At 40.3% G+C, this 24,918-nt stretch overlaps 1 protein-coding gene and 1 non-coding gene across 3 annotated transcripts in view; one reads left to right on the top strand and one right to left on the bottom strand.

The window, feature by feature from the left end:
* Positions 1-563: 563 nt before the first annotated feature.
* Positions 564-729, bottom strand: LOC129073399 (U1 spliceosomal RNA). Its single transcript, XR_008529440.1, has one exon. It is a non-coding gene; the product is annotated as a U1 spliceosomal RNA (small nuclear RNA).
* A 2,046-nt stretch (positions 730-2,775) lies between these two features.
* AIFM1 (apoptosis inducing factor mitochondria associated 1) overlaps positions 2,776-24,918 on the top strand; it is a 33,931-nt gene continuing 11,788 nt past the window's right edge. The window contains exons 1-6 of one of the 2 annotated variants that reach the window (XM_054577013.1): positions 2,776-3,053; positions 10,988-11,118; positions 15,196-15,295; positions 20,280-20,404; positions 20,532-20,662; positions 21,815-21,905. In XM_054577013.1, the coding sequence (XP_054432988.1) occupies positions 2,948-3,053; positions 10,988-11,118; positions 15,196-15,295; positions 20,280-20,404; positions 20,532-20,662; positions 21,815-21,905 (684 nt within the window). In that variant the 5' untranslated portion in view covers positions 2,776-2,947. Of the gene's footprint in view, positions 3,054-9,663; positions 9,807-10,987; positions 11,119-15,195; positions 15,296-20,279; positions 20,405-20,531; positions 20,663-21,814; positions 21,906-24,918 lie in introns of both variants that reach the window. The other variant, XM_054577012.1, reaches the window with a different exon arrangement.

Here is a 24,918-nt window from a genome sequence, read left to right as displayed (position 1 = left end):
CCAAACTTGGCTATTGTAAATAGCACTGCTATGAACATAGGGGTGCAAGTATTCTCTCGAATCGGTAATTTGGGATTCTTAGGGTATATTACCAGCAGTGGGATCACTGGGTCAAAAGGCAGTTCCATTTTTAGTTTTTTGAGGAAATTCCATACTCTTTTCCACAGTGGCTGCACCAGTCTGCATTCCCACCAATAGTGCATGAGGGTTCCCTTTTCTTCACAACCTCGCCAGCACTTGTTTGTTGATTTATTAATGATAGCCATTTTGGCAGATGTGAGCTGATATCTCATTGTGGTTTTAATTTGCATCTCTCTGATGGCTAGTGATGAACATTATTCTTAATTAGTAAGGGAACTCTGGATCATTTTCACCTCAGTAAAGACTGCCTCCTGAGTTAAACTTCCTAAATCAGTGCCTTTGTAATTTCACCTACTATCCCTATTCCACTAAAAAACAATAATAATAATATCATCATCTATAAGATTAGGGGGCAAACTCTTTGGCTAGTTCAAATCTGTCTGCACCTTGTTGTTTTTTTTAATTTGTTTTTTGTTTTTATTGAGGGGAACACAGTCCCCCACTACCACAAATTATGCAGTCGAGTTTCCCACACTTGGGGAAATCGCAGGGGTCAGCACATCCAGAATACAATGGATAAGCCTCGCCCTGTGGCCCCACCTTATTAACCTGTCCTTATTTACTTCCTAGCACTCTCTGCCATTGTCTCCTGAAAATGTGCTGGGTTTTGTTTCTTATATATCTTCAGGCCTTTCCATTTAAACAGCATGGTGTTTTCCCTAAGATATTTTATAAGTATCAGTTTCTTTAATCTTTATATCAACCTTGTGAGATTGGTAGATGAGGAAAGTGAGGCACAGATAAGTGACTTGCCCAAGTGGCAGAGCCAGCCTGGGATAGACTGAATCCAAAGTCAATGGTATATAACCACTGAAAATATTACCTTTGGTCCAAATGTATTCACCATCTGAAATATCATTCCTCCTCTTCCATTATTTGAATTTTACTACTCATCCTTCAAGACAGACTCAAGTACATACACAAGGACTTCTTTCATGAAGTCCTTCCTTAGCTATTCCATCCCATACTTTTTTCTTGCTCTGGCACTACATCATATATCATTTTTTAAAAAGTGACCAATATACGAGGTTTGTCCATAAAAAGCCCAGCTATTGTTAATATAACAAGAATGGTTTGTGCACCATTGACATAACTTGGCAGCCCACGAGAGTGGACTGGGATGAGCATGTGTGAACAATGATGACTTCATTGTACCAGTCAGCGAGGGTGGTATACGCTGTTGAGTGAGCATGTGTACTGTGTGGCCGTCACCTTCAAAATGACTGAGCAAGTAGAGCAACAAATCTGCTTCAAATTTTGTGTTAAGCTTGAACATTCCTCACCGGAATATATTTGGATGATTCAGAAGGCCAAAGCTATGGGCAACTGGTGGTTGGCAGCTTCATCCCAACAGTGAGCCTGCTCATGCATCACATCTCATGCAAAGTTTTTTGGTGAAACATCAAATCACCCAGGTGACTCAGCCCCCCTACAGCTCAGATTTGGGGCCCTGGGGCTTCTGGCTTTTCCAAAAACTAAAGTCACCTTTGACAGGGAAGAGGTTTCAGACCATCGATGAGATTCAGGAAAATGTGACCAGGTAGTTGATGGCAGTTGGGAGAACTGTGTGAGGTTCCAAAGTGCCTGTTTTGAAGGGTACTGAGATGTCATTGTCCTGTTTGTTGTACCTTGTATCTCCTTCAATAAAAGTCTCTATTTTTTTATTACATGGCTGGATACCTTCTGGGCATATCTCCTATCTTGTCTCCCCAGCCAGATAGTGACCACATCCTATGCTTTTCATAACCCCCAGACCCCCTTCATAGGATAGGCCAAGTGTCAGGTGCTCAATAAATACTTGTTAAATTAATATGTAACCGAAAACTTTGAGAAAAGGCATGTTTTGCATACAGCCAAAATTGACATAACTTGGCAGCCCAAATTGATTTCCAATTTGGCTTACATTGGTAGAGTCAAAAGACCTATTTATACTCAGCCCCACACTCGCCCCCTCCCACAACTCTGAAAGTCCTGTTTAGGATTTATCTCACGGAAAGTCTGGGGAGCACAAACGGCTTTTGCCACATCCTGCTCTCAAGAACGAAAGATTAAGAGCAGGATGCTATCCGCAGCCCCTGATGCAGCATCTAGGAATCAGAATTACACAATATAAAAGCGATATGGCAAAAGAGAGCACGGAATGAATAGTTGCCCCGGAAACAGAGGATGGGTGGCAAAATGCCAACAATTTGTAAAAGACGAAAATCCAATCAGAAACTGGGCAGCCTGGAGCCCCTGCTCGAGCCTGTGTTAAAACTAGAAGTGGAGTCAAGCCAGAGAATCCGGAAGGCTGAGTAGTTCATAGCCCAAACCAAAAGAACAAAATTCAGTGCTGGGGCCATGCTTTGTGAAGTGTTGTTAATCAGTTTCCTCCATCAACACAGGGGCAGCACCGGCCGCAACAGCCAAGCAAAGCGGCCACACGGGTCCCACCTTGGAAACCTTTCTGCACTCACTCAGCTAAACACACTGCTACCAATCCGCGGAAATTTACAGGCAAGTCCGGCGGGCACTTGGTAAGCTTGTGGGCATCTAGGTGCATGCGCAAATCTTCCCCTCTTGCGGGCCAATCACAATGCGACGCTGAGCACTACGCCTGCGCAGTAGGGCGCGGGTTGCGCTTCCACTTCCTCTGCCCCGGCAGGCCTGCTGCACCGTCCAATGCCCACCCGGAGCTGGGAGGAGGAGTCTTCGTGGAGTGCGTGTGAAGGGAGCGGGGGGAGTGGGCTGGGGCCCACGGTGTTTGACCCATCTGTTGGTGCGTGAGAAGAAAGGAAGGAGGAGGTCCAGAGTAGCGGATGCCAAAATGTTCCGGTGTAGAAGCCTGGCAGCAGGTGCTTTGAAGCAGAACCTGGCGCCCTTGGTGCGGACAGTGTGCGTCCGAGGCCCGAGACAGAGGAACCGGCTTCCAGGTGACTGTCCCATCCCGGACAACCCCCACATCGGTAGACCAAGGGCCTGGGCTGCTTAGGCTCCCAAAGCGTTGCAGCTTTCCCCGCCCCCCCCGCCCCCCGGGAAAAACTTAACACAGTCTCAGTCGCGTGAATTCCGAGTTGCCGGGATCCAAACCATGAGTTTTGCAAGCCATACCGACCTGACCTTCAAGGGAATTGAACCCAATAGTTGGCTTTAGGCCTTTTCTTGAGAGGGTTTGCTGTTCAGGGATAACAGAACAACTGGATGGCTAGTATTGTCCAATGCCACCTCTCAGTCACCCGTCCTCCACCTTTTTAGAACAATGAGGTCAAGTAGACTTTGTCATTTACTGATTGTCAGACTTGAAACAGGACATTTAAGCCCCGTGCCTTAGTTGCTTCTGTAAACGAGTGTATTACCGGCTTTACCTTCCAAATCCCAGAGGAGATCCATAGATTTGAGTGCCCTGTGAAACAGAAACAGTGCATTGCAAGTAAGGAGTCAGTGCGTTGTGCGCCAGACACCTGGCGAGTTGACCCAGAATTAATTTTAGGCGTCTGGTGAGCGTAATTCTTGGTGGACTTTAATGCCTCAAAGGAGTTTGCAGAACGCATTGTATTTGCCCTCCATGACGCTGTTTCATCAAATTTTAGAGCTGTAAGGGATTTTGTGGTAAAGTCTAACCCGTTCTTTTTATAGATAATAAACCGAGGTGAAAATTTCTTGCCCAAGGTCATAATTAATAGCTAGAGCAAAGGACAGTTTGCCTGACTCTAGGCCCTTAATTTCCTTGCCTCAACTCCATACTGCATCCTAAAGTTTGCCCTCAAGGTTAATAATGAATCCAGTTCCCCGTTAGCCCATTGTGCATTGGCTATCTCGGAATTTATCTGAGTATGTCTTGTGCCTGCTCATTTTCAACTAGCACAATTTCATGCGGGTAAGGAATTATCCACCTGTAGGAGATGCGGGTTTATTTATCTTTAAATCAGTAATCTTTGAATGGCCATCCGAGGACACTAACGTTTTCAACGTCAGAAGTTATCCTTGAGACTTTTCCAACGTGGAACCACCTTCTGAGTGATTTAAAAATAAAAAGTGGAAAATATTTCCCTTACATTGTTTTCTTTGGGAATGTGCATTTGAAAAGTTTTTCCAGTTGCTGTGCCTCAAGAAAATGTTTCCTGATGGGTGTGTATCTGAGGTATGTCCTAAGACATATTGCTCTTGGGACTTAAAAATCTCTGCCTTGGCTTTTAAATTAATACCCCATCTATGATGGCATCTGTATGTATGGGTTTGTGCAATGGAATGAGTTTGCTATGTGCAAATTGCACATAAATTCATGTAAGCATGAAAGGAAAATTTGCATCCACATTGGCCTTCCAAACTTTGTGTACCTATTTTGCTTAAAAGTCAAACGTTTACCAGCATTGTGAAGTCTGACAAAAGTTCTCAGCAATTAAATATGGATTTCCAAACTAATATTGATTTTAGACATTTGAGGGTAGTTGGTAATATTAGAACTAATATGGAAAAATTACAGTCTCAAAATGTTTTTATCCCCTTGCATAACTTTGTATGAAGGTAGTATGCTGTGGAATATATTCCGATGTCTTGACATATCCATCCATCTCTTTGTATACTTATTCTTTGTCTTTTGGCCAAGCACCAGAGTAAAAGAAATGGGTGGGACTAAGGGTACAATTTGAGAAAGAAATGATTCTGTCATTTTACAAATTTACTGTGTTCTTCTGCTTGATTACAAATTGCTTTTAATCTGATTTCTTTTTCACAGTCACATCAACCCTACGTTTTCACATAGGTGGAGAAGAGGCATTGTTTCTTTATATACCATTTCCCTCCTCCTTTCTTTCCTTCTGTTCCCTCAGTTCTTTGCCAGGATCTTAGCAAGCTTTAAACCTACCTTAAAACAATCTCATCCACATCTGTCACCCGCCGAAAGGTTCATTTCCATTTTATGTTGCATTTTCCTTTAAAATCATAATTGCTACTATTTATTTATTTGGATGTTCTGCCTCTTTCCAGAAATGATTGAAAGTACTTAATAGTCACCACTTTATGTCTGCATTCAGCACTGCAGAGCATATAGGTTAAGTAATGGATATTTTCTGTTCTGTAGTACTTGGTCACTAAACATGCTGCCCATGTGATCAAACTGATCACTGACCCCTGACCTGAGGGTCAAATGTTTGAACATTTTTCTCTACTCGGAACCCTTCTTAACTCCTTAAAAAGGTAACTGGACTCTTTGTGGGCAAGGACCCAGGCTTCTGGACACTGCCAAGTGATGCTTTTCTTTTTCTTTTTTTTTTTGAGACCTAAAAGATGAGCTTTTTTCCTTCTTTCTGCTTAGGCAAAACTTTCCAGAAGAAAATCTTTGGTAAGTTAGTTTTTTTCTGCAACTAATATGTTATACTTTGTAACATTTTAAGGGAGTTGCTGCATATTATAACTGTCTTCTAGAGCATTCCAAAGTTGCCTGGTCAAATACATCAAGGGGAGGGTGGATCCCAAACCCACCAAATGAGAATCTCCAGGAGAGAGGCCTGGAAATTTATACTTTAACAAGCCCCTTGATGTAGTTCATATGCTCAGGCAAGTTTGGGAAATACTGTTTTGAATGAATAATGGATCTTTTTCTTCTCTTCCACTCACCTAAGAATTAAAAAAAAAAAAAAAAAAAGACCGAGTCTCTTATTTGTATCAAGCCCATTTTCTGATATTCAGACTAGTGGCAGCCATTCTCCCCTCCTAAATTATGCACTACCTGCAGACAGAGATTATGTCCTGTTTATTTTTGTGTCCTCAGCATTTTGTACAGCCTCTGGCATGTGGTAAATTCTCGGTGATTAAACCCTAGTACTGTAAGTGACTTACCTTTGCAGAACAGTTAAATTTCTTTTCTTTTTTTCTTTCTTTTCTTTTTTTATCATCTCAATCACTTTTCCTCTGGTGCCTTTCTTCAGAGTGGTTCACACTCTGCTATAGTTATTACTGTCCTTATTCTTCTAAAATTCCATAAAAGTTGATGCTAAAAAAAAGAGGATGATAAAGGTAAATACTTGTTGGATTCCTTATAAAGAAGTGCCTAATAAACAGGTCGCGTAGACTCATCCTGTCCTGTGTTTTATCCATGTCAGAAAAGTCAGTGACTTTCAGAGGACAAGACTCAAGAGTATATAGACCTCTCTATATGAGATTCCTAGGTACCTCAATTGTGTGAACGTATTTCTGGAAAACGTCTTCAGGGAATATGGAAAAAGGAGATTACATGAACTGGTGGCAACTTAGGTACTATTCTAATGCTAGTCGGTGGTATTTGAGGTTATTGATTTATTATTAAGCAACCTAAAATAAATGAGATATGGCTAAAACTTCTTTGCAAAGAATTCTTCAAAATATTTGTTCCTTATCACTAGAATGGGGAAGAATTTCTAGTTCCTTCATTAATTTAACAAATATTTATTGAGCAAATACCTACTATACATTAGGCACTATTGCTCTGTGTAACCATTCAAGAATTGAATCCTTGCACATTATAGTGAATATAGACAACAATATTATAGTTATCAGACTTGCTAAGTGACTAGATCTTAATTATTCCAGCCACTAAAAAAGAAATAATGTGACATGAGGTCACATGTCACATTATCGCTACAATGGCAATCATTATAATATATACATGTATCAAATAAAAAAAGAGTTGAATCCTAAGTGTGAGGAAGAAAGTATCTGTGGTCTGACAAAAGAAAATCTAAAACAAGTAGACTGGTGCAATAATAAGTCAAGGAGTATGTTGGCTTTCCCGTGTTAGTAAGACAAGTGAAAAGGCATGTTTCAGTCATGATGTAAAATTTCCTAAAATATTGAAGCTCCAAGGATGGGGGAGAGGTGCAGGAGTAATTTTATGGGTAAAGAAAATTGGTGGGAAATATCAACATCCATACAATACTTACCACCTTTTACAAAATTTAAAGTCACTTTGTTGGTATGTAAAAAGTTGGTTTGTTAATGATAATAGTGTTGCATTACATTTTGTTTTAAGCAGTAGTTTAAGTGTTAACCAATGTACTTTTTAAAAATAAGTTTACTTTTAAACGTCCTTTTTAGGGGCATATTGAGGCAAAATCTTCTGAACTTTCTCAAATCTACACTCTTAGTTTTATCAGTCTGTGAAAAGCAAACGAGAATAAACACATTACTATTATATTAAAATAAAGTTAGAGTTTCCGGATTTAAGATCTTCTAAGGAAATAATTGGAACTTTAAAAGAACATTTATTTTCAGTAAACAAACTTGGGGTGTGTGAGGGACAAAACTCATTGAAATTGAACTAAACTTGTGTTCATTAACCAAACCACGTGGGACGACTTCTACTCGGTTTCATTTTCTAAGCTCTGAGAGCTATCAGTTTCTACTCATGTTTCATCATTTTTATGGACTCCTGAATATCAAAAGCTTGCCCAGACTGAGATAAACTGCTCTACCCTTGCACATGATTTTATTTTCATGATTTGTTACTTCCAAATATAAATTTTTATTTTATAAGGTGATAAAGGATTCTCAAGCAGGTAAGAAATAAAAACAGTAAAGAAAAATATGTTTTTAGTCCTATGAGTATTGGTCCATAGTCTCTTACCTATAATTGAGAAATCAAAATAGACTAAAAGTCAAATTTTTGTAACTCATTTGCCAGTAAAACCTGACCTGAACTGGAGAGAGTCTTCTTGGAATCTTTTGTTTATTCCACTCAGTGTGACTAGTCATAGGAACATAAATGTGTGTCACTGTAGGTTTCTTATTATATGGTAAATGCACTATATACTTAAGACCAAACAATTCTAAGTTCTGTAATGCACAGTTCCTAAAGATTTCAGGTAAGAGACTGCAGACCTATATTGGATGTGTCTTTATCCGTTTGTGCCCCAACATTATGAAAGCAAAGGAGAACGCTCCCTATTTCTGATCTCTAAGTGCATGGAATGCTGCTACTGGTACCCATTCTGTTTGTCTCCTAAAGCCTGATCAGACCAAGAACACACCTGCCTGCCTCTACACCAGTGGTCTTAAAGTACAGACCTGCAACATCACCCGGGAACTTGTGAGAAATGCAAATTTGTGAGCCCCATCCCAGATCCCCTGTCTTAGAAACTCTGAGGGTGGGTCTGTCCATTTCTGCTTTAACAAACCTTTCATGGGATATTGATGCAAGTTTTAGAACCACTACTGTAAATGAGGGTGGCAAACTACAGCTCATGGGCCAAACACGAATGTGTTTGTACAACTTCTTGAGCGAAGGTGATTTTTACACTTTTTTAAATGGCTAGAGAAAAATTAAAAATGCAGTATTTGGGGATGCATTAAAATGATTTAAAATTCACGTTTTAGTGTCCGTAAATTAAGCTTTATTGCCCGGACTGGTGTGGCTCAGTGGATTGAGCCAAAAGACTGCTCCTTCGATTCCCAGTCAGGGCACATGTCTGTGTTGCGGGCCAGTCCCCCAGTAGGGGGCGCCCAAGAGGCAACCACACATTGATGTTTCCCTTTCTCCCCCTCTCTTAAACAAACAAAAAAAAGTTTTACTGGAACACAGTCACACCCATTCATTTCTGTATTGCCTGTGGTGCCTCTGCTCAACATCAGCGGAATTGAGCAGTTGCAGCAGAGACCATATGGCCCACAAAGCTGAAAATATTTACTGTCTGGTCCTTTTCAGAGAAAGTGTGAACCCCTGCTCTAGGTCAATATTTAACACAAGGAATATCACAAGCATAGAAGGTTCTGAGAGCTTCCTTCATCTGAAAATGCCAGCATCCTCCTGGAGGAAGAAATCTACGAAAGTCTGACATTTCTGCATGAGAGTTGTTATGATCCCCAGGCCATTGCATAGCTACACAGAATTTTATATCAACATCACTTTGTATTATTTCAGAGGACTAAGAACCAAGTAGTTGGTGGATATTTTAGGTTTTGTCATTTAAAAAATACTTAATAGTTCAAAATTCTTCAGTTATTTGGGAGTAAATTACTTAATTTTTTTTTTCTTATTTTCTTCTGAGCTTTAACATTTCTGTCTTCCAAGACAATACTTTTCATGCAAGACTGTACTGTGTCTAGATTAGACTGTGTGACAGGGTTTTATTATTTTGTGCAAGGTTTGAACCAGCTGTTTAGATTTCTTAAATGGTTGTTCTAATGTCCCAAGTACCCTGTAATTAACTTTTTATATTTATCTATTCAGTCATCTCTCCGTGGTTACTTCATTTATGCTGAGGAAGTAAAGAGAGAAGTATTTGATGAACTGCCCATATGTTTTTCATTATCTTTTCCGGAAGCTATAAATTTTCTCCCCAGGCAGCAGTCTTAAAAACTCTAACCACTTTAAGAGTGTGCATTCTGATATCTGTTGTATTTGTGTGCACAATGTTGATGTTTCTTTTTCCTGGTCATTTAACAGTCAGTGTCACCCAGCCAGTGGGCAGTAAGTCCTGACTTATACAATGCATTGACATTTAGTCATAAACATGTATTAACTATTTTATTTTTATATGTGTGTGTGTCTTAATAAATTGTGTTCCTTAGGCAACTTGTTCCAGCGATGGCATGTTCCTCTAGAACTCCAGATGACAAGACAAATGGCTAGCTCTGGTGCATCAGGGGGCAAAATCGATAATTCTGTGTTAGTCCTTTTTGTGGGCTTATCAACAATAGGTGCTGGTGCATATGTAAGTAGAAAAGCAGCTTGTGTAAAGAAGCTGCCAAACAGTTCCCATTAATAGACTCAGTACTGCTATGCTTTAAAACTTTTGCAACTGATTGCCCTTTCTCCTTTTGAAAAAATTTCCAATAAGCCTTCTTTAATGTGCCTACTGTCTTATATCCTGTGAGAGCCAATTTGGGAATGACTGAAATTTAACCTGTTGATTATCTTTGCTCTTTTCACTTGTCTTTTTACTTGAAAGCCACTGTTTTCTTAGGTTTGACCAAGTACCAAAAATTGTACCATTTCTCTTGGATGTTGATTAAGGTCAAAATTCATTGCAGCTCCTTAGCACAATATTTTATTTTGACCCATTTGTCAAATATTTTATTATTCCTCAGCTTGGGATAGACATTAAAACAAAAACAACAGCCTTCAATTCAAATATTAAGTGTTCCTAATACGAAAACTATCCATGATTCTCACCTAGAGACTAAATTATAAAAGTAGTCTTAGTATCTCCAATTTTAGAATGGAGTTTGTGTGAGGTAAGACATATGGCTTTAACTTCTATATAGTTGTAGCACAATTATATCTCCTTAAATGAACTCTGATCAGCTTAGTTGGTCACAGAGGAATTGTGTTGTACATTTTGTTTTGATTTTTTTTAAACTTGGCAGGGTTTACTGTGACTAAGCAGATCAGTCTAAAGTAGCAGATCAGTCTGAAGTTGGATCATGTAAGGCCGAGGGAACCAACTTAGATAACACCACCCTCCATTGAACCTGTTTGTTTTACTTACTGAGAGCAAATGGTTGGATGCCATTACAATTTTAGTTCTTTTTGTATTGGTAAGACAGCAAACTTATCTCACTTCTTGATCACTAAGTTAAAAAAAGAGACATGAAAATTATTTGAAGTTATCAGGTTGTCATACCTGACCTGACTTCCAAATGCACAAGAAAATTAGATAGTTCTTGCCAGCTGTGAGTCAAATTAAAGTAAAACATAGGTGAGCTCTGTCAGATAACAGACTTTGAGGAAATACACATTCTCCTCCAATCCTGGAGCAGCATTTTTTTTTTCTTTTTTAGCACAGGATAACAAAAAATGCGTCTCTGCCTTTGTGTTGAATGTTTCTTCATTAATGCTTAGTTCTTTTTCTATTTCCCTTTGTTTCTCTCTTGGCCTTATCTTTACCTACAGTTGTGCAGTGGCATCACCTAGGATCCCCTTCTAGATCACTAGCGTCTACAGGTGCTTCTGGGAAAGATGGCAGCAGACTAGTATACTTCTTAATTGTAGGAGCGACAGTCACGGGGGCAGGAGTTTATTATGTAAGATGCTTACACTAAAATATATTTGGGGGTGTGGTGGGTGAGACCATGGCAATAATGAAAACTGGATCCAATAGAATACAATGAAGTATTCATAGCATGTGCTTTGTAGGTATTCATTAAAGGGACATTGTCAGTCACTAGGGAGTCCTCAAATCTTGTTCTTCAAATTCTTGAAATCCTACCAGATATATCTGAAGCCATACATTTAATGAGTATTGTAAGTACTCATCATCGACCCTTTTACAAAAATTTTTGTCAATTTCATAATTATTTTTTATGATGCCAAATTATATTGTGCTTTAGTGCTGCATATCTAAGAAGACAGTCTCGAAGAGTAAACATTGATTAAGCAAGTAAAGATAATTTGAATACCATCCATTTTGAATCATTTTAGGTAAAATAATGTGTTTTTTGGGAAACAATTATAAAAGGCATTTTATCGAATGCTTCTGAGGAGGTCCAAAGAGCCATAGAAATCCTCCACACTCGCCTGCAGGGTCTATTTCAAAGTAAATTCATTTGGCAGTGTCCCTTTTGTAACCTCTAATTTGGTCAAACAAGTGGCTGAATTGCTGTAAGCTAACATATTCCTGTAGATTACTTTCTTAAGTGCCTCTCATTTATAATTCAGATACCACTCTCTAAATCTTAACTTTCTAGTTCATAGTTCTCTCTACTTTTCCTATCAGTTCCATTCTGTTCATTAAAAAATAGATTTACAGTGTTTGTATATGACATGTTTGTAAAATTTAAACCTATGAAACCTCTGGTTTATGTTGCTGTACCAGAGTTGGATGGCCTCCACATAGCTGGCCAGGCAAATCTCTTGATGCCAGGCCAAATGGCAGGCCCAGTCACTGTTGCTTTCTCCTGCATTAGAAATACCTGTGAAGCACAAGTGCCTCTCAAGCCATTCAGTTACATACCTCATTGCCGTCTGCATTTATCCAACACTGGTAATAATAAAGCTACTATATTACAGTGGTTTCAGGTTAAATGATAAGCTTTTGTCTACCTACAGTTGTTATCTAACTATTTCGTAGAGTTTTATGTTAGGTTTTAAAACATTGAAAATGTGATGAGAGGTGGCTTAGATATTTTTCTGTGAAACTGGTGTAAGTCTACAGAGAATTATTAACTTAACATCAGACTTCAGATTTGATGAGATACGGCTGCGAGTTGTTTAATGTTTGTATTAGTCTGCCTTGGCTGCCATAATAAAATACCACAGACTAGGGAGCTTAAACAACAGAAATTTATTCTCTGACAATCCGGATGATTGTCTTGGATGAAAGTCCAAGATCAGGGTGCCAGCATGGTCAGGTTCTGATGAGACTGCTCTTCCTGGCTTGCAGATGGCCACCTTCTCCTGTGTCCTTTCATGGGGCAAAGCATGTGAGCACTCTCTTCCCCTTCACCAGCACTATGGGATTAGGGGCCCACCTTTATGGCCTCATTTAACCTTGATCACCTCCCAAAAGTCCCATCTCCAAATACCATCCCATTGGGAGTTAGGGCTTCAGCATATGGATTTGAGAGGCATACAAGCATTCACTCTACAACAGCATTTCTTCATAACTTTTCTCTCTCATATGAGGACATGTTCCTCTATACATATTACCTTAACAATTTCTGACTTGGGAACCCTTTACCTTCTCCCTGACGCCACCCTCTAAAAATAAGGCAGCAGCACTAAGAACAAGGAAGAATTTTCTGAAATATTTGCCAGGGATCTATACCTTAAACCAGTGGCCTTAAAAAGTTTTTACTACAGCCCTGGCTGGTGTGGCTCAGTGGATTGAGTGCCGGCCTATGAACCAGGGAGTCGCTGGTTCGAATCCCAGTGTAGGGGACTTGCCTGGGTTGCGGGCCAGGTCCCCAGCCAGGGGGGCGCGAGAGGCAACCACACATTGATGTTTGTCTCCCTCTCTTTCTCCCTCTCTAGAAATAAATTAATTAAATCTTTAAAAAATTTTTTTAGTACAATCCGCAAGAAGAAATTTTGTCTTGCAAGCATTGTATAACTATAAATGTGTAAAATTGAAAATTTCAAAATAACATTTACTAGGTGTAATATACTCCAATAGTTTCTATTCTCCTATTTTTTTTAAATACTGGCCATAACCTACTAAATTGATTTTACAGTTCATTATTGGGTTGCAACTTCAGTTTGAAAAGCACTGATTGGAACAACACTTCCACCTAGATTGCAAACAGCAATTCCTGATTGGTGCAGATGTGAGCATTCCTTCCTCTCTTGCTAGTGACTTTCTCTGGGACCACAGGCACATCTCTAATCTCAGTCCTGTTATTTTATTTATCAGTGAGCAGAGCTAAATGGCCCTTAGAATATGTAATGAGATTTGGTATTTGCACCCCTTGCCATTGTTTACCTGATAGGATCATGTTGCCTCACTAAGAAAATGACCTGTTTTCTTTCAAATTCCTTTAAGTTAACTAAGTGCTGCCACAGTCATCTGCTTTAAAAAGTTGTTTCCACTAATATTTTTCATAAATGTGTAGTTTTTCTTAACCTTACATGTAGTCATACCACTAATTAGAAATCTGTGCAAACGGGGAATACAGAAACGCTTGGAGGAAAGGTAAATTTTTATTTGGTATGTCTGCAAACTTGTTTTTATATCAGAACATTACTTAAAAGTTAAATAAGTGAAGTTATAAATATATGGCAAACTTCATTCTTGTCCTTTCCCCATTAAACCTCAAGATATTTCTTGGTCTGTTCTTCCTCTCAATGTGTGAAGCTATCAGGAGGTGTGACAGGGCCCAGGCTATTTTTGTATATCCCTCTCAATGTGAACATGACCCCAGTTTATATCTCTGTTCACTCATGTTGACCAGCTTAAGCCATCTTTTTAGGTAAAAAGTCCCTTTCTTAAGAGAAATATATATATATATATATATATATATATATATATATAAAATGGGTGGATGCTGGATATATGTACAATAACTAAATGCCAAGATAAAAACGTTTTTAATCAGTGTTAGCTGAATTCAGTTTATTTGATCAGTTTAGTGGCAAATTCAAGGAATAGCTGTGGTCTTTTAACATACAGTATGTAATTTTCTAATCCATTCATGTCATGTGTTAGAAGATCCAGGCTGACAAATGTTAAGGTGAGGTCTCAGGGGCTATCCTTTATCGCAGTACATTGCCTAAGGGGTTGCTCTGCAAGGGGCTCATAGAAATATTCTTAAAACATGTTTTATTACACTTCTTCTGATTTTGCTACTTTTTCCAATTAGTAGTCTGGGGTTCCAATTCATGTAGGGTCACTTAAATTCTGTCTTCTTGACCCTGGGGGGTACAAAAGAACAAAAAGTGTTATAATTTAAACAAATCATTCTTGCCTATTGCTTTTTTAATTTTTTCCCAAATATTCTGATGCTGAGTGTAAAAAAAAAAACCTAGTCATAATGATAAGGTACCCTTCTTCAATTTGAAAAGATAGAGAAAATAGTATTTTTTGAAACACCCTTAAGCAAGACGTTTCACCCTTAATGAATATCTGAGTGTCATGAATGGATAGACCGTTGAGGGAAAGGTTACTTTATCTGTCAGACTAGGATACAGGTTGTCATGTTTCAGGGACAAAACTCAGAACACTTAGCAGGGAAACTTATGTCCCAGCTTCCAACCCTAGACCATGTAGATTGGTTTCACAGCTAGTATCCAGCAAAGTCCAAAATCCCTTTTTTAAAGTTCAGTACTTCCTAGCACTTTATTCTTCTAATATAAAATGTTTTTCTGATTTCTTTATCTGTACCTCCAGAATTAAATACAATATGAGGAAAATTCTTCACATAGGACCTAAGGAAATTTGAAACTAGAATAGTTTCATCTGCTTAACCTGTATTCTTTCTACACCAAGTGTGTACACACTCAATGTTTTTTATTTTTAAGAAAATAATTTTGCCGTAGTGATTTTCATACAGAAGAACTTACCTCATGTAGACAAAAGCTTCTCATTTAATTTGAAGATGATGATATTACTGATGATATGAGCTAGCTCTGTTATGAAATCAATTTTCTCCATGTTTGGATTACAGGCCTACAAGCATATAAAAGATGACCAAAAAAGATATAATGAAAGAATTTCAGGATTAGGGCTGACGCCAGAAGAGAAACAGAAAAGGGCCATATCATCTGGTAAGTATGATTGGAAGATCAATATATGAAGGGACGTTATAATCAGTTTGGGTACTGTGCTTTGTGGATATCTCGTGGACGCGATGATGTTGAAAGATTGTAAGCTTCCAGAAACCATGGTATTACCCCAGGCCTGGCAGAAATTTGTTAAAAGTATTTGACTGGAATTTATGTTTGAGAATAAAATTAGTGATGACCATGATTGGTTGTTTTTATTCATATTAGACTCTTAAAAGGCAGGCTTTACATTAAAAAGGCACGCATGGAGAGGAAAATTATTGGAAAAGGGATGAAGCGCTTTTTCTCAGTGACAAAATTCTTTTGGTCTGTTTTGTTACCCTTTTGAGTCTTTGGAGTTTTGGGTTGTTAAAGATGTAATTGTTTTTCTAAAGCATATGACCCTAGCTGGCACTTCCATCACACACAACTGGCTTGATTTTTCAGAGGAATGTTTTATTTTTTTAATTAATTTTATTTTTAAATCATGCTTATTCTATTACAGCTGTCTCAATTTTTCCCCCTTTGTCCCCCTCCACCCCCCACCCCCCCACAGTCAGTTCCCACTCTGTTATCCATGTCCATGGGTCATTCATACATGTTCTTTGTCTAGTCCCTTCCCCTTCTTTCCACCATTGTCCCCTTCCCCATCCCCACTCGTCACTCTCAGTCTGCTCCATGTTTCCGTGCCTGTGGTTTATTTTGTTCATTACTTTATTTGTTGAATAGATTCCACTTATAGGTGAGATCATATGGTATTTGTCTTTCACCGACTAGCTTATTTCACTTAGCGTAATATTCTCCAGATCCATCCATGTTGTCACAAAAGGATGGAGTTCCTTCTTTCTTTTTTTTTAATGCAGATTTTATTTATTATTTATTTATTTTTAAAATGTCAAGATCCATTATAAAATATTAAAAAATTTAAATCCATTATAATGTCTCAACAATTAAAACAACATGACACCTGCACAGAAATAATCAAGTAGATCAATGAAATAAAATGAGCATTCTAGAAACAAACATATATATCTGTCTAACAATGTAATATATGATTAAATTGATATTTCAAATCAGTGGGGAAAATAAGGCTTATTCAACAAATAAGGTGCATGGACCACTATGACTTGAAATAAAACAAATACAGAGCCCTATTTCACACATTATACAAAAAATATTCAGGTGAGTTAAAAATCAATATGTAAAATCTAAGGAATTTTAGGAGAATATACAAGATACTATTATTCTTATCCTGAAGTAAAATATTCAAACCCAGAAGTTATAAAGTAAAATATCGACAATATATTAAACATTTAAGACTATACAATAATATGTAAAAAAAAGTTAAAGCACAAGTAATAGAATAGGGAAGTATTTGCAACACATCTATAAAAGTGTTAATAGTTGTTTTTCTTTAGGGAAAAAAATTCTACAAACATTTAGTCAAAAAATGAATAAATAATACCAAAAAGTCACTTAAAGCTTTTTAAAAAAATAATGGAAATAGGCAAGAAATATACAAAAACAGGTTTAGTTTCAACAAATAATAAAGTAACAACACATCATTGTCACAATCAGATTAATAAGTATTCAAAATATTGGTAATATCAAGTATTGGTGACTGTGAAAGGAATTGGGTATTCATAGACTCTTTTTCTTCATCTTAAAGCAGCCTCTTTAGCATATCTTGCAATCCTAGTTTGGTGGAGGTGTATTCTTTTAGCCTTCTTTTGCTTGGAAAACTCCTTATTTTACCTTCCATTTTAATTGAGAGCCTTGCTCAGTAGAGCAGTGTTGGTTGCAGGCCTTTGCTTTTCATTACTTGGAATATTTCTTGCCAGTTCCTTCTGGCTTGCAGTGTTTCTGTTGAGAAGTGAGCTGCTAGCCTTATTGGGGCTCCCTTTTATGTTACTACCTCTTTCTCCCTTGCTGCCTTTAGGATTCTCTGCTTGTCTTTGATATTTGCCATTTTAATGATGATGTGTCTTGGAGTGGGCCTCATTGGGTTCCTCTTGAACGGGACCCTCTGTGGACTTGTGTGACTTTTTCTCTCCTCCAATGAGGGATGTTTTCCATCATTACTTTTTTAAACAGGTTCTCTATCCCTTGCTCCTCTTCTTCTCCTTCTGGTATCCTTATTACATGGATATTATTATGTTTCAGGTTGTCCTGCATTTCCCCTCAACGCCTCTTCATGCTTTTTGAGTCTTTTTTTATTTTCTTGCTCTTTCTGGGAGCTTTTTTCTACCTTATCCTCCAGCTCGCTGATTCTATCCTCTGCTTCATCTAATCTGATTTTGATTCCTTCTACTGTGTTCTTCAACTCAGAAAATGTATTCTTCATTTCCTCTTGTTTCTTATTGATAGTTTCTATGTCCTTTTTCATGCTGATACAGTTTGCAGTAAGTTCCTTGTAGTTTCCCTGTAGTTTCTGGTAATTCTCTCTGAGCTCACTGAGCTCACTGAGCTTCCTTAGAACTGTTATTTTGAACTCAATATCTGATGGTTTACTTGCCTCTATTTCATTTAGTTCTCTTTCTGGGGATTCCTCCTTTCCCTTCAGCTAGGGGGCATTTCTTTGTCTTCCCATTATTTGTGAGACTCTTCTTTTTTGCTTTTGCTTCTTAAATTGATCTGTCTTGATTTCCTGACTTAGCAGCGTGAACTTCTATGGTACAAGATTGCTGTTTTTTTTTCTTTCTTTCTTGATCTGCCTCACGATGTCAGATGTTGACCCTGTCCAACCTTAGGCAATCTGTTCGAGAGTTCCAAGAATCTACTGCCTGTAGCTGTCTCCTTCAGCTGTTAATCTTGCCCCTCTTCACTCAGCAGGCCAGCTTAGGGACACCACAGGGCGGGGCAGAGTCCCTCTTTGGGGCGGGCTTATTGGGTCCTCTCACAGCTGCTGCCACTCAGGGGAGTGGTCTTCCTGAGCCAGATGTCTGCTGCCCTGTGGGGGAGGAGTCAGCACTGGGATCCTGCGGGCTACTCTCTCCATTCCTCCCAAAAGCCTCCATCTCCAGTCTCTCCTCAAGCGTTTCTAGACTACTCTTCGCCCCCTTTAGCCAGGGATCTACTATCTGTGGCTGCCACTCTGTACTCAGCGGTCAAGTTTTAGTACTACCAGGCCTAGGCAGAGCCTCCTGGGGGCAGGGTTATTTGGTCCTCCCATGCTGTTGCCACTCAGGGGAGTGGTCTCCCTGAGGCAGACGGCTGCGGCCACATGAGGGAGGAGCCCGCACCGCGATCCCGCCGGCTACTCCGTTCTCTCCCCAAAACCTCCGTCCCCAGTCTCTCCTCAATCATCTCTAGACCACTCTGTGCCCCCTTTAGCCAGGGATCTACTATCTGTGGCTGCCACTCTGCACTCAGCTGTCAGGTTTTCACACTACCGGGCCTAGGCAGAGCCTCCTGGAGGCAGGGCTATTGGGTCCTCTCCCGCTCTTGCCACTCAGAGGCGTGGTCTGCCTGCGCAACACAGTTGCTGACACATGGGGGAGGAGTCAGCTCTGGGATCCCGATTGCCGCTGCATGGGGGAGGAGTCAGCACCGGATCCCCCCAGCTACTCAGTTCTCTCCCCTAGGCCTCCGTCCCCAGTCTCTCCTCAGGCGTCTCTTGCCCACTCTGCCCCCACCTTTGCCGAAGCCCAGGGTAAGTGGCTGCAAATAAAAATTTTTGCGGTGGCCCCTTAAGTGGCTCTATGCGTCTCCAGCCGCCTGTCTCTGGCAGAGAGCAACCCTGCCGCTTTTCGCAGCTGGCTGTTTTCTGTGTACTTTTTGGGCTCTGTTGCTGCAGCCTTGGGATCCCCACTTACGGTTTAGACCCCACTCTTCTCAGGGGGATCCAGCTGGCTCTTTCAGTATCCTTCTGGTGCTGCCGCCTGTGCGCGCCCCGCCTGGCTCCTCAAGTCTGTACCACACTCCTGACCAGTTAGGTTGCGCTAAAAGTAATTCTTCTGTCTGTCCGCGGTTAAAAGGCTCCTCTCGCTATTGTTCAGTTGTTCGTTCCAGGTGATTTCTCCACAATTTAGATGTAATTCCAGGTTCGTCCTAGGAGGAGGTCAGTATGATTTCCACTCACTCTTCCGCCATCTTGATTCTCTTCAGAGAGGAATGTTTTCATCTTTTAATAAGCCCCGCAACCCTGGGTGGACGATTTACGTTGCTTTGATAAATAACACATCCTTATTCTTGAATATTCTATAGTAATCCCCAATTGACCTTCTGGGTTTTCCCCCTTTATTGCTAACATAAGGTGAAACTGGTCCTGGAAGGTTCTGGGAATTCCTGGTTCATGGCATTGTGGGAGGCAGTTGATTGATGTTTTTCTCTCTCCTCCTCTCTCCTCCCCTCCTCTCCTCTCTCTAAAAATCAATAAACATACACTAAAGATTAAATCAAAAAAGAAAGAAATTTCCATAATAAAAAACACACAAACACACACTCTGTTGTGCCCTTTTAAAAAATCAATAAACAGCCCTGGTTAGTGTGTCTCAATGGATTGAGCTCCGGCCCATGAACCAAAGGGTCACTGGTTCGATTTCCTGTCAGGACACATACCTGGGTTGTGTCCTGACCAGGTCCCCAGTATGGGGCGCACTAGAGGCAACCTCACATTGATATTTTCCTGTTAGTCATTAGGAAATTAATGCAAAGGACAGAAACCTTCTAATATATACTTTCTAATAGATTTTAGAAATAGCTAAACATTTAGGGTAGGTTCTAGTTCTGACAGATAAAATGAGTGAATGGCATTGGCCAAATCATTCACTCCTTTTTTCAGTTATTTTTCGCTTATGAAATGAAGGGAGTACTTTTTTTTCCTGTCCCATCGGGATGCTGAGAAGTTTGTTAAAAACAACATATATAGTGTTTTGCTAGCTTTATGTTAAGGATTGAGACAAGTGCAAGGTGATTTTTTTTTGAAGTGGCAAGGAGTCACCTGAAACTTTAAGAAAATTCACCCTGTCTGGTCTGTTGCTTACAGCTCCAGAAGGAGAACCAGTTCCTCAAGTCAGGGTACCAAGCCATGTTCCATTCCTGCTCATCGGTGGAGGTACTGCTGCTTTTGCTGCAGCTAGATCCATCCGGGCTCGGGATCCTGGGGCCAGGGTAAGGCACATATTGTCTTGCTTGTCACAGAGGGTATAGTCTGCAAGCACTTAGCCAATGTGAACACTTTGACATCTGCCTGTTAAATGAGTTGATTCTGATAAGTATCATTATTTTGTGTCTGAAGGTACTGATTGTATCTGAAGATCCCGAACTGCCATACATGCGACCTCCTCTTTCAAAAGAACTGTGGTTTTCAGATGATCCAAATGTCACAAAGACACTACGATTCAAACAGTGGAATGGAAAAGAGAGAAGGTGTGTTCACTTATGTAAAATGGGCCTGACTACCAACTTCAGCTAAAAACGGAGTAGGTCAAGATTTTGCATGAACCATATGCAATGCATACGACAGAGGGCATGGCTGCACACTGGAGTCCGCTCTGGTACACAGTTGGTGCAGCTTAGGGGCAACAGGTTACAGTGGCTAGAGTCCTGTATTCTATTAATAGATATACCAACAATTAAAGGTATAATGTTGGCCTCTGAAGTACTTATGCTCCTGTTTCTAAGACTTTTATGTTAGACTTCTCCAGGGATGATCAGCTCAGCCTGTGTTGTCACTTCCTTTCACTTGCCTAGGCATGTCCCATAAAGGCAAAAGAAAAGACACTGTTCTATAGCAATTTTTTTGATACCCCAGCAGACATTCAGAATTGCAGGGGTAGATAAGGCACATTTCAAAGAAGAATATTGATTAAAATGTTTACACAAGAGACTTAGAAATGCAGGTCCAAGCCTTTTTCTTTTAAAGGATGGCTTGGATTTCTTGATTCAAGGACCGTGTACTTTGGGTCCCAGTTTTTTTCTCATTAGCAATCCCTTTGATACTAAACAAATTTCATGAATCTACCCGCCTCCCTCACCGTCAATGTCACGTTCCTTTCTCAAGCAGGATGCGTACTTCCAATTATCTCACCATTCCTTAATTAATATTTCATAGTTACTGTCTATTGTTTGAGGCAAAATCATCTCAGGAGTTAAACCTAGTTCATTTTGAAATGAACCTAAATGCAGAGCAGTGTTTCTCAGCCTCAGCAGCATTGGCATTTGGGGCTGGATAATTCTTTGTTGTGGGGGTGGTCTGTGCACTATTGGGTCTTCTTGCAGCATCCCTGGCTTTGACCCACTAGATACTAGTAACATCCCTCCCCCCAAGCTGTTACAGCCAATATATTTCCAGACATTACCAAATGCCCCAGGGGAGGGACAAAATTGCCCCCAGTAGAGAACCACTGATCTAAAATACCTCTGTATGTGTAAATCATGACCAAGATTTAGTGGCCTTGGAGACTGACTTTGGAAAATGTTTAAAAGTGTTTCATGATGGAAACAATTTTACTAAATTTATGGGGGAAGTTGATAGCAGTTCCATGTGCGTATAACATTTTCTCCGTCTTCTCTGTACAGCATATATTTCCAGCCACCTTCTTTCTATGTCTCTGCTCAGGACCTGCCTCACATTGAGAATGGTGGTGTGGCTGTCCTCACTGGGAAGAAGGTGAGCTAATTAATAGGCCGCTTCCTTTGTCAGACTCCACGTATGTGCCCATGTGGGCAGTGAGCATGGTGACTTGTGTTCCCAGTACCGTTTACACCTGTCCTGCCATTATAACTTATCAAAGAAGGATTGAGTCATTTTAGGATCAATATTGCCGGTCTGCAATGCTTAGTGTTTCTTCTTGGGGAAAGTGCCTCAGAACCTAGAGTAGTGTGCTAACTAGCCTTTTCCAGGGAGGTCAGATCAGCGAGGGCCATGACCCTGAAGCTGTTCCCTCTCCTGATTTGCTTCTCTGCCCTTCCTCCTTCTTCCTGTTTCTGCAAACTAAGATTTCCTTGGGATTATTGATGATGAGAGATTGACAAATGTGTATTCCAGATAGTAAAATAATCCAGGCATACATCAGCATGGAAATATGGTCAGATTTTACAAAGGTAAGCGTCTGAATAATGGGAGCAGGTATTAGAGGGCATTTATGGGGTTCAGGTAGGGTTTTGTATTATTATGTTTCACTTTTGTTAATGGGCGGTACCAGAGTATATTTGTAAACTAATGGCAGTGTTCCAGTAGAGGGGGAATGGTTATCGGGTGCAAAGGCCAGAGATGGGATCCAGGACACAAGTGGAAACATTGATTTGTGGTAGGGACAGGCCCCCTTCTATAAAGGGACATTAGGCAGAGAAGGTGGATATGTGTTTGTGGATAAGCTGGTAATGAGACATTATGTATTAAGTATCCCCTGTGTAAATAACACACAGGCCCTTGCCCTCGCCCTCTAGGGGCTAACAGTATTAGATAGCAATATACACAGATAATCATAACAAACAGATGTGGGATACAAAAGATATGCACAGTACATTGTGGTGCTTACTGGGAAACATAGCCAGTATAGTGATGGTTTCAGGGAAGGCTTCCTGGAGGAGGAAGTCTTATAGAATGGGAAATATTATGGAATGAAGAGGAATTCATGAGATCAGAGTGAAGGGAAGAGCTTTCAAATAAAAGGGACCTGCATAAGGAAAGGCACCGTGGTATGAAAGAGCATGTTTGGTGCAGGGAAACAAGCAGCTAGGTACTGAGAGAGCAAAAAGTACAAGTTAAGGAGTGGCAAGAGATGAAACTGAGAAGTCATGGGGGGGCCTGATCCCAGAGAGCTCTGTCATGTGAAAGAGGTTGAACTTTATCCCATAGGCACTGGGGAGCTGTTGAGTTTTAGACAAGGATATAATATAGTTGGATTGAATTTTAAGTAATCACTCCACTGGCTGTGATCAGGATGGATCTCAGGGGGACGAGGCCATTTAGAGGTGGGCTATTTTGAAGACTATTGCACTAATCCAGGTGAGAGGTGATGGGAGCCCAAATTAGGGCAGTAGTGGTGATGATGAAGTAAGCACAGTCTGAAAGCACTTTATGTGTGTTATCTCATTTCCTCCTCAATAATCTCACGAGGTAGGTACTATTATTATTTCCATTTTATAGAGAAAGACATTGAGATTAAAACAGAGGTAAGTAACTTGCCCAAGACCACACATCTAATAAGTGGTAGAGACAGAATTTGAGCCCCGATCTCACTGCCATATTCTGATTGTAGAGCTCAAGTTCTTACCAACATTAGTGTGTAGCTACCTGATAGCAAGGTGGCGAGGAGGGGGGAACACTGGAGACATGCTTAGGAGGCAGGCTTGACAGGGATGGTGATAGATTGAAGGTGGAACATGAGGGAGAGGGAGGAGGCAAAGATGACTTTCTGGTTTCCAGCTTGTGTGGTAGGTGTTGAGGTATCCCCAGCTGAGAGAGACATTATAAGAGGAAGATCTAGTTTAAAAGAAATAAAATTTAGTTTTGGACTGTTGAGTATGAGGTGGACTGTCTGTGGAGGTGTTCTGTGGGCAGTTGGATATATGACTGTGATACACAGAGGAGGGTTCTGGGCTCAGACAGAGATTCAAGAATTAGCCACATATGTGTAGGAGTTTAAACCATGCAAGTGGGTGAGGTCTCCCATGGAATTCTGTAGTCAGACGAGGAGTAGGGTAAGGGTGGAACCCTGGTAACCTAACTTTTCGGAAGCAGGCTTAAGAAGAAGAGTCTGCTAAGGAGACTAGGAAAGAAGTTAAAGGGCAGTACAAGGAGAGCCAGGACAGGGGCCAAAGTTGGAGAGAGTTTCAAGGAGGAGGATGTGATCCACAGTGTTACTTCAGCAAAGGAATCTGGTAAGAAAAGAATTGTAAAATGAGCCCTGGCTGGTGTGGCTCAGTGGATTAAGCACCAGCCAGCAAACCAAAGGGCTGCCGGTTCAATTCCCAGTCAGGGCACATGCCTGGGTTGCGGGCCAGGTCTTCAGTAGGGGACGCGCGAGAGGCAACCACATATTGCGGTTTCTCTCCCTCTCTTTCTCCCTCCCTTCCCCTCTGTCTAAAAATAAATCAATTAAAAAAATTTAAAAAAATTATAAAATGACCTTTTTGATTTAGTGGCTCAGATATCATTGTGAGGTTAGAAAAGAGTTGACAAACTACTCTTTCAAAAGATTTGAATGAGAACAGGTTGATGGCAGTTGGACAAAAGCTTGAGGAGGACCCACAATCAAAGGTGAGACTTTCAGGATGGGACAGATTTAGGGGAATGAATAGGTGACTAATAGGTGAAGGTTCTGAGAGAGAAAGGAAGGAACGGGGTCAGGCACAGAAACAGAACAGAAAAGACAACTCATCCCAGAAGCTAGAAGAAAGAAAGTATGGTTTTTATTTGGGGATTGGGAAGTGGGAACCTTATGGGAAGCTGAGGAAGATCACATCTAATGGCCTCACTTGTTTTTTCAATGAACTAGGATACCAGGTAGTGGTTATGTAAGAGTGAGGTGTGTGAAGGTTGAGTAGAGGGGTTGGATTGAAGAGGGAGCTTACCCATGACAAGTCAAAGGAGGCTAAAGAAGCTACTTGTCTGTCTGATCTCAGTGTATGTCATTGCCTCCAGAAAACTTGATTGGGTGTCCCTGTCATATGTTCCT

The sequence above is a fragment of the Pteronotus mesoamericanus genome, unplaced genomic scaffold (genome assembly GCF_021234165.1).
Source record: "Pteronotus mesoamericanus isolate MK-2021 breed Mesoamerican mustached bat unplaced genomic scaffold, CSHL_Meso_final contig_40, whole genome shotgun sequence".
In the NCBI taxonomy this organism is placed as follows: Eukaryota; Metazoa; Chordata; class Mammalia; order Chiroptera; family Mormoopidae; genus Pteronotus; species Pteronotus mesoamericanus.
Note: the sequence above shows the minus strand (reverse complement) of the source record. Positions and strands in the feature narration are given on the sequence as shown.